The sequence below is a fragment of the Pseudorasbora parva genome, chromosome 23, assembly GCF_024679245.1.
Source record: "Pseudorasbora parva isolate DD20220531a chromosome 23, ASM2467924v1, whole genome shotgun sequence".
Classification (NCBI taxonomy): domain Eukaryota; kingdom Metazoa; phylum Chordata; class Actinopteri; order Cypriniformes; family Gobionidae; genus Pseudorasbora; species Pseudorasbora parva.
This window is the reverse complement of record NC_090194.1, coordinates 19577705-19587654: the sequence shown is the minus strand read 5'-3', so window position 1 is coordinate 19587654 and position 9950 is coordinate 19577705. Positions and strand designations below refer to the sequence as shown.

The following is a 9950-nucleotide window of genomic DNA, read 5'->3' as shown; positions in this document are numbered from 1 at the left end:
GTTTCTAGTTATTCAAGAGTATTCAGAATATTACCATATATTTTTCTGGTTTTACTTAAAATTTAGTGTATATCTGTCCTTTACCCAAAAAAGAACTGCATTAATCTTGAAATACATCTTTTCTTTCTTTTATACAATTTATTCAACACTCAGCCAAACAAATACTATTTACAATATGGCAATTCATTGCATTTCATTCAACACAACCACATCAACACCAAACCAACATTTGTTATTATAGTTATGATGTATGGCAGCTGTGTGATATTCCAGTGGAAATGGAGGATTAGTGGATCATCTGCATTAATGTACTTTCTTATCCAATATCAGAGACGTGCCTTGTTTTCAGTGAGAGTAAATCATCACGTCTTTTTCCTGGGTGAATCACAGTACGGCACATTTTCCAGCAAGAGACTCTCACGGGGTCGCAATACTGCAAAATATAAGCAACGGAAATTAGCCTGAGGAATTGATCATTTCAATGTCCAAATTAGGATGCATCTTACAAAACTGTTTAGTCATATTTTAACCTCAAATTAAAAAGTAATTCTTACTACGCCAATGTAAAAAACTGTTTTATTTATGATATAAAATACTTTAACTAATGTAATTCTAAAATATGAATACAATTAAAATAAGTAATCATCAGTAATCAATCAAATTAAAATCAATCCTTTAATAAGATAATGACTCAAAGTGATGAAAAAAATTCTTAATTGTCTATATATTGGGATTAAATGTTTTTGAGATTCACCCAAATCACTTACAGATTTTATTTTCCTCCACATGCTCAACTTGTATCACACTTTCACGAAGGATGGTCTCTACTGATCGGGCCATTTTAAGCATCTGAGAAGAGATATTAAATATCAAGTTTTGTGACTCTCTCGAGCCTCAGAGTCGGACTCAGTGACAGTTCAATATCTTTCAATGAAAAAGAAAAGAAAAAACAAACCAACTATTTTATTCCAGCTATTAGTAAAGCAACATTTCTCATTTCTGTTTATTTTAAGTGCTAAAATAACTAAACCGACATAAAAAAACTAATAAAAATGACAACAACAAAAAAAGCTTTAACATACAATAAAAAAATAACAACAGTAATACAGTTACCAAAATTAACATTTAATTCAAAGTGTTAAAAAAACACTATATTAATATTAATGGCACTACAATAAGACGAGCTATCATGTGATTTACCTCTTTAATATTTTCCTCTGATGTTTCATTCTTGTTCTTTTTAAATTCTTCATTGATTTTTGACCTGGCAGCTTTAGGTGCAGAGGGGAAAAACCGTGTATCAGAAACAGCATTTTAATAATGCATACTAAAACACACATTCTAAACGATTTATGTATTTTATTCATAACGTAACGATTGAACAAAAAACTGCCAAAGACAGGACAATTAATACAATTAAATAAAAATAATAAACTTTTATAGACAATATTAAAAAATGTCAGCGGAATAAAATGCACTTCTTTAGATAGATATTTTGGTAGCATCTGTTCATACTAGTGAATGTGTTTAGTAATACCCGTCAGTGCTCTGTCGTCATCTTTAAAAACATCTCTTCTTGTCTTATGCAAATCTTTAAACACCCGCAGAACCTTTCAAATAAACGAAATAAAGAAATTGCAAAGATAAATAAATACATTTAATAACAGCAACTGCATTTACTGAGTTTGTTAATAACATAGCAGACGCACAGCGCGTAAACTGAATAAAAATGAATATAATAGTCTCAGTAAATAGCAATATTGTAAATGTATATTGTTTATCACCTTCAAACGTGTCCCCATCATGCACGAGTCTTGTTCTTCTAAACGCGTTTGTTCTCTTATAACTCACAGCGCCGCCTGCTGTACTGGAGGACGTGCTGACTGCCTACACGCCACGTGCATGAAGGCATGAACCGGAACCAACCTATTTTTTATGGAACCGTCGTTTTGTGATTTTAATTTTTTTAGCAATAAAGATCAGGATTAATAAGGGGCGGCAGTGGCTCATGTAGGTTGTCTACAAACCAGAAGGTTGGTGGTTTAATCCCTGATTCCACCCATGTGTCGAGGTGTCCGTGAACTAAGCAAAGTCACCTACCAGCTGCTCCCGACGAGCTGGATGTGCCGGTGACATCGCCGTCAGTGGGTGAAATGTGAGGCAAGATGTAAAAGCGCTTTGAATGACCATAGGTCTAAATGCTATATAAATGCAGTCCATTTACCATTAATTTTAAAGAGACGGTTATTGATTAAATTTGTTTACTATAAATGAAAAATAAGAATTACCCCCCCACCCCCCAGCAGACTTCTAAACAAACCTATTTAATGCTTTTAACTTAAAGTCGTAAAGATTTGCAATATAACCCAAAACAAGCTTCGATCTTAGCCAAAATTAATATAAAACATATTTTAGTGTTAAAATAAGCTAATATTTGTGATGCAGCTGAACACAGAACAACAATAAAATAACCACAAGAGTCAAACTCAACGAACAAGAACTATTTATTGATAAAAAAATATATAAAAAGCACAAACACAACAGATATTCAGATGAGTCTTCCTCACGTGTCTTTGTCTGAAATGAAAGAAGAAGGAAATAAATGTTAGAACCTTTTTTTTTTTTTTACAGTCTATGGTTAGAACAGGCAACATTAGCAAAACTTTCGTCAGAATCATAAAGATGTGTGTTATGAGCTCGACCCTCATATAAGAGTAAATAATCTTTCCCCTGTATTCAGGGTCAGATGGGTAGTGTTTTTAATCATTGGGTCAGTTGACATATCCAATCTCTAAATATACAGATTGATCTAAACGTATAATGTTAAATGATTATCTACCTTTTACCGAAATCAACCCCACAACAGTTTAAACACCGCCAGTCCTCTCCTCGCATGCCTCGCACATGGATGATCTTCTTCTGTATTTATTTCAGCCAGAGGCCCAGTAACGCAGTACTGCCGTCCGCGGTGGCACTGGGTATATACCGATAGGAGCTTTCAAATAGAATCTTTTGAATAATTTGTTTCGATTCAGTGATTCGGATCTGGTTTCAAAAAGGTTTTTTTTTACCAGGGTAACAAAAAGGAAACAATTTAATACATTTACACCTTATGAGGGCACAAACGATAAACATACAGTTTTTTGCCTTTAGATTAAGAGCGCTTTTTTATTTAATAAAGTTTAAAAAAACATTAAATTATATATTAAATTATATATTAAATCCCCCCCCCCCCCCGAAAAAAAAACAACAACAAAAAAACAAAAACACAAAGTCAAAATCATACGCCACATTTCAAGGCTTTTCTCAACAAATTTAAAAAAAAGAACAGTTTAAAAGAACAGTATTTATCTGAAATAAAAAGCTTTTGTAACATTGTACTAGCATTTAAATGTTTTGGGTCAGTAAGAATTTTTTAATTAATATATTTGGGAAAGAACTTAAAGAAATTAATACATACAGGGATGCATTAAATTGATCAAGTGACTGTATAGACATTTATAATGGTGCAAAAGCTTAATATTTCAGATGAATGCTGTTCTTTTGAACTTTTCATTCATCAGAGAATCCTAAAAAATGTTTTTACCCAACTGTTCAACATTGATCTGAAGGATCATGTGACACTGAATGCAGTAATGATGATGATTAAAATTCAGCTTTGTTCACATGAATAAATTAAATTTTAAAATATATTAAAATAGAAAACAGTTATTTTATATTTTAATAATATTTCCCAATATTACAGATTTTCTTATAACATAATTGCAGCCTTAGTGAGCAGAAGAGACGTCTTTAAAAACATTAAAAAAAATTCTTACCATTCTAAATTTTTTGACTGGCAGTATATATATATATATATATAGTACCTGTATCGGTGTATCATTTATATAAATATATACAGTATATACATGCAAATATTTCTTAAATATATACACAAATGAGTGTGTATATAATTATGCACAATACACACATATATTACACAAACTTTTATTGTGGATGCGATAAATCGTGATAACTCGATTTGACAGCACAATTAATAATTTGTTTGGACCATGGTTTGGACATTTGGGATGAGTTTTCGTTGCATTAGTCCATTTTAGCCAGCAGATGCCGCCAGCTGTGACGTTTCGAGCGATTAGACAGTGAATCGTTTTGCAAATTCTCTTATTTAGAAAATGTACTTGATTTACATACACGAGAACTGAATAATACATTTGATTCAGGAATTAATTTTTGATGAACTCCGTGCATCTCAAGACTTTTAATTAAAAAAAAAAATCTTTTAATTTGAAAAGAGGAGACGCTTTCCGGAAGTGCTCGTCGCATTTGCGAGTCAGCTGCATGGTCAGCTGCCTATGGTCAGCTGACAAGTGTAGTTCCGCTTCTGCGCGGTGACTGTCAGCTGACAGATGTTTGCTGCCTCGGTGAAATAAAAACACCTGCGAGATCTGAGATCAGCAGAAGCAGCGCGATGAGTGCTGGCACCCCCCGATCACTGGCCTCGTCCGGGCAGAAGTCCATCCAGGACATCCACCACCCTCTGTCCGCCGAGGAGTCCGCGTCGAGCCGCAGCCCAGATGTGCTCAACCCCAGCGGTGCTGCTGGAGAGAAGGTGAGGTCTGCGCGGTGTCTCCAAATACACCAGCTGTCTGGGGGGCAACACTCGTACGTGCAGCATTTGTGGGCAGCAAGAGCCCAGAGCTGTTGTCTAGGTGGGCAGCATCAGTGTTTGAGACGCTCTCCAGTTAAACAGTGGCATAATGTGTCTGAAAATTAAGTAGCGTTTATCCAGCCTTAAACAGTAAACAGTGACATTTTTTTCAGTTTGCAAAATGGTAATGCCACTTTTTCGTCAATTGTACCTGTAATATCTAGTAGCATCTACATCTTATTCTATATCATATTTCTTCTAAATACTAACATTATTGTAGTACGTTTTACCAGTAATTGTTTTTGAAATTTACCAGTAATTTCTCAATGTAAATAAATAAATCCAACTACATTTTTCTTTTAGTGTTGTTTTTGTGACTATGCATCATGGTATTAATATGTTTTTGTACTGTACTGCTACATTTGTCTTTGAACATGCACCAATAACATGATTTTTTTTTTTTATACCATATTAGCATGGTACTAATGTAATGATAGTATAATGTAGTAATATACCATGATTTACGTATACCATCACAGTATTTTTTGTGGGTTGAATGTGTGCATTGTAGCTTTTTTGCTCATAATAATATTAATAATAATAATAAAATTAAAGAATCACAACAAATCTGATTTTCTGAAAAAATCTTTTTCAGTTGGCAAATTTAAATTTCTGTGAATTGAAGAAAAGAGGTTTAATTAAGTATCATGAATTGAAACTTGATCTTGTTCAGTTGTTATTTATAATTTTGTGTGTTTCACGCAGAAATTTTAATATTTAATTTCCGCCAAAAAAAAAATGAAACCCGTCAATTTAGACTTACAGGAAAAGTGGATACTGTGAAAATTGATAAAAAAAGAATTTGTATTTGAGTGTACGTAACATGTGATGGAAACCTGCTATTAATGAATTATAACAAAAGTAGTATTCAAATTCTGGCTAAATTGAGAATCAGTCCGAGCTGTAGATGTGTATCATGTTTGTGTCGCTGTACAATAGAGCTGTGTAGAGCGAGGCGCAGCCTGCTGAGACGCTCTCTGACTCCATTGTTTATTGTGTTTATACTCATGACACATGAAGAGCTGTTTTCTGCTAATACACTTACTGTTGTCACATTGGCACTGTGGCTTCCCTGCTTATTGGATATTTTATTTTTGAGTAAATGCTGGTGATTCTTGTTTAGGTTAATAATGGTGCGGTCAAATTAATCACGCTTAATCGCATCCAAAATAAAAATGTGTGAACGGTCTATAATTATTATGTATATTTAAATAAATTATAAATATTATTAATATGATTATTATTATGTATATTTATAGTTGTATATAAAATAAATTATATATAAATAATATTTCTTAAATAAATACATGTATGTGTATATTTAAATATACATAATTATAGACAATACGGACACGCATATTATGCACAAACTTTAATTTGGATGCGATTAATCCTTCGACAGTCCTGTAATATTACATATAATTTTAGCTTTTTATTTTTATCTGTACTTCGTTATTTTTAGAGATGGAAGCCATATTTAGATTCAGCACTAATATTTTTAACTAATGCCCAAATTTGGGGTGTTTGCAGATTACTGAGCAGAAACTCACTTTTGCGATTTTGTTTTATTGTGATTCCAACACTAAACATTTTTCTAACATTATATCCCCTTCATTCAAGAGATTCATTCAACAATGCTGATATATTAATTATTGGATAAATCAACATTGTTGAATCTCTTGAATGAATGATTCATAACACATTTCTTTTAACAGTCGCTTGTCGCCACCTACTGGTGTAATGATGTAACTGATGAAGCATCAAGTTACTTTCAAAAGGAGATTTGCTCTATTTTGACAACGCTTCCGCAGATATCAGTGTTTTTATCTGAACGATAAACTTTTATCACAGCACTTTTGTGGTAATTTAATGATTGTAAGACAGAAATAACGATAATGTGTGGTTGAAAAGACAAGTTTGTAACGCTGTTTCATACCTATTCATGACAACTGCGCTCTCTGGGTCAGAACGCAGATCCTCTAAATGTTTGCTTTGATTGTACGTGTCAAAGGTTTAATAGACACAGACGGATCATGCAATCTTTTAAAGATTAATTGTGCCACTCTAGTGTTTATGAAATCTTAGGATGATACACAATGCCTGGTCTCAGTTCCTCTGACGTGTTGGGTAATGCATATTTTCCTGGTAAAGGCAAGTAGATCATTAGCTCTCACAGTTTTGTGATAATTGCCTTATCTTATCCAGTTTCCTTGGAAACATTTTTAGATATTTTCAGTTTTGTTCTGAAATGGCAATACTTTTAAGGTGATAAAGCTAATCAAGTAGGTAGCCTATCAAAATATCTGTTTTGCATTTGGCTGCAGTTTAGCATTTATTCAGTGATGTGTTTTTCACAACTTCTGTTTTCCGGATGGTTCACAAAAAACATACTCCGTGACTAGACTCTTTAGGTTCGTGATGCTTTTTGTTTTGGAATGACCCTTTTATAAATTAATGTCCTGTCATAATTTTTTTGTTTTTTGCTTTTGAAACCAATGCATATGGTTGCATAATAAAGCATCATTATCGTTATTCAGGTTTGTGACAGTCATAAAGTTCACAGGCATCCTAGCAAAATAACCACAATTATAGGTTTTGCTTGTGCTATGTTGGCAATAAGGCATGAAATGGAAGTTTTGATAGCCTTTTTTTCCCCTGTTGTGGCATATATCCGAGTGATGCGGCTTCTGGAACAAGAACAAATGTAGGGCGGGGCTTGATTTTGTCCCAGGGGAATTGATTGGATGGTCGGGGTTTGCTATTGGTGAATTTCATGTGAATGACAGTTTGCCCTGCCCTCACTAAACACTTCCTCTGTGACTAGACTCTTGACTATACAAATACAAACACATATTATGTGTTTGATTAGACAGGTGAGCAGCTGTTTTGAGACCGGTTTTTCGGGACAGACCGGTTTTTCTGACAGAAAACGTTTACCCGGTTGCTTAGTAACGATAGCGAGCTGGAAGACGGCAAAATGCGTAGCGTTGCTTCCGTCACTTTTATATGTTTGTTTTTGAACCATTGGTTTTGTTACTAGAGCTTCAGAACATAATGTCACTTGCGTCTATCTGCAGCGAATGCACTGCAATTGCTCTAAAGAACGCCGAAGACAAGCAGAAATGAGATCTACAGCTCTCTACTTGCACTACGTCAGTGACGCTAATCAGTTAAATGAGTGAAAAACACATATTTACAGTCTGCGCACCAAAAGTGCTAGCGTGAAAGCACCCTAATTCTCATTTTCTTGTTTTACAGTGAGTACCATGTTTTATCATGCCTCATATCGATCTAGCTTACTGCATTTGCAAGAAGTGTCTCATAGTAGCCGCCGAGCGAATGAGCGAGTACCATTATAACATAACTTTCAACACACTCAAATGTATCTAATATGATAAAGCAGTGCTGCGTTACCCCACATACACATTACCGGAAGAAGCAGAAGCGGTCGTAATAAAAGACATACTAAAAGCTAAAGAAATTACGTATTGTGCCTTTAAAAAACAATGTTTATATATATGTTTTATTTTAAAGTAAATGCTACTTGTTTTGATATGTATGTATCTGTAATCTGTACGTCTGATTTGCAGTCATTGGTCATTTTTCTAGTCAAGAAGGAAATTGTCTGTTTGCACACTGAGTGTGACTCAACCTTAAGTTCATGAACTTTTACAAATATGGGAACAAAGTATTAGTACACTTTCAGTCTGGAGGGATGAATCGTTTTCTTCAGGCTTTATATATCACCACAGCTAACGGCCTCAATGTTTATAATTGGTTTTGTAGCACATTCTCCAACTCTTCTTGAGTTTTGACAATTGCTGCTTGATCATAAAATCATGTTTGCTCATTCTAAAAGCAAACACTGTTTTTAGAAATAACTGCAAATGGGTATAAAGATGAGATGAATGTTGCACTTTTTTTAATCTTCTATGTCAAATGGGCTGGTATTCATGTGAATATTTAGACGAAAGAGTTGTGCTACCCCTCGATTCCCAGTTCAGCAAAAAGCAGGCCAGAGAAGTTGTTTTAGAATGCAAAATTGGGCATGTGATCAGGAAAAAGCTGTTGCAGTTTCCTACATGCTGGATCTAAAAATAGGATGTTTGCTATGTAATTCCAACATTTTGCGATAGGTTTCCTGTTCCTTGCGTAAATTCATTTTTTTTTTTTTTGCATTTAAACATAAGTCAAAAGAAGAAATACACTACGACCCAAAAGTTTGGAGTAGGTAAGATATTTTTGAAAGAAGTCTCTTACGTTTACCAAGTCAAAATGCATTAAAAACAGTAATAATGCAAAATAATATCATTACAATTTAAAATAACTTGACACTTGAGATTGTATCTTTAAGTCATGTTAAAGCATTCCACATATCTTTGTTTTGTGTGCGATCGTTGTGAGTGACTATAAGCCAGACTATACGACCGTAGACAGGATGATATTCAGTGTCACAGTCTAGTTAAGCTGTCTGTATCATGTGACTGGAGAGCTGAATTACTGAAGGCTCCAGAGATACGTGTTTGAAATTAAATAAAAAAATACTACTTACTAAATACTTTGTTATATAATGCATATGACCTACTATTGATTTTAAATATATTTTAAATAAACTAATATACATTTCCAACATTCTTAAAGACAAATACACATTAATACATTAACAGCAAATAAACAAATTGGCAATAGTGCAAATAAATGCATCTGAACAAAGTTCAGGTACAAAAATTTTAATCGAATGTAAAATAACATGGCGTAGTTTTCTTTTTATAATAAATAAAATATAGATTAATTCTTATACCAAAAATGTTATATAGCAAAAATGCTATAAGTTACTAAAGTTATTCAGGCGAAATCAGTGAAGTTCTTTGATTAATATTGAACTTTGATTAATGACACAGACAGCAGCTGGGATATTAGGCTGCTGTCACTTTAAGACCTAAAGTATGCCTCCTATAAACTGTTACACATGCATTTCTTTCTCAACTGTTTATGTTCACACAGACAAAACCGACTGTTTACGAGTTTTGTCATCATTTTGTGTGTATTTGTGTGTTTACGCAAAAGAGAACTCAGTTCAGTATAGGGCTGATATCATTAATCGACATTATCGAAATGTAGACAACAAAAAAAATTGTCAACAAATATTTTTGTTGTCGAATAAACCCCATTAGTGTTTCAAAACATTGAAAACCTAGGTTGGGTGCACGCGCAGCATGGGGTCAGAAAAACAACACAA

General features: G+C 33.7%; 2 protein-coding genes across 2 annotated transcripts in view; one reads left to right on the top strand and one right to left on the bottom strand.

Moving 5' to 3' along the window:
- Nucleotides 1–118: 118 nt before the first annotated feature.
- lyrm7 (LYR motif containing 7) lies at nucleotides 119–1932 on the bottom strand. The gene is made up of 5 exons (XM_067433573.1): nucleotides 1785–1932; nucleotides 1538–1610; nucleotides 1201–1271; nucleotides 768–849; nucleotides 119–433 (listed from the first exon to the last, which is right to left on the bottom strand). Exons 1-5 carry the CDS (start codon nucleotides 1803–1805, stop codon nucleotides 363–365), a joined length of 318 nt encoding a protein of 105 aa, XP_067289674.1. The 5' UTR covers nucleotides 1806–1932; the 3' UTR covers nucleotides 119–362.
- A 2390-nt stretch (nucleotides 1933–4322) lies between these two features.
- The window catches only part of snx30 (sorting nexin family member 30), a 38948-nt gene continuing 33320 nt past the window's right edge, over nucleotides 4323–9950 (top strand). The window contains exon 1 of the mRNA XM_067434111.1: nucleotides 4323–4612. Within this exon, the coding sequence (XP_067290212.1) occupies nucleotides 4472–4612 (141 nt within the window). The 5' untranslated portion in view covers nucleotides 4323–4471. The remainder of the gene's footprint in view (nucleotides 4613–9950) is intronic.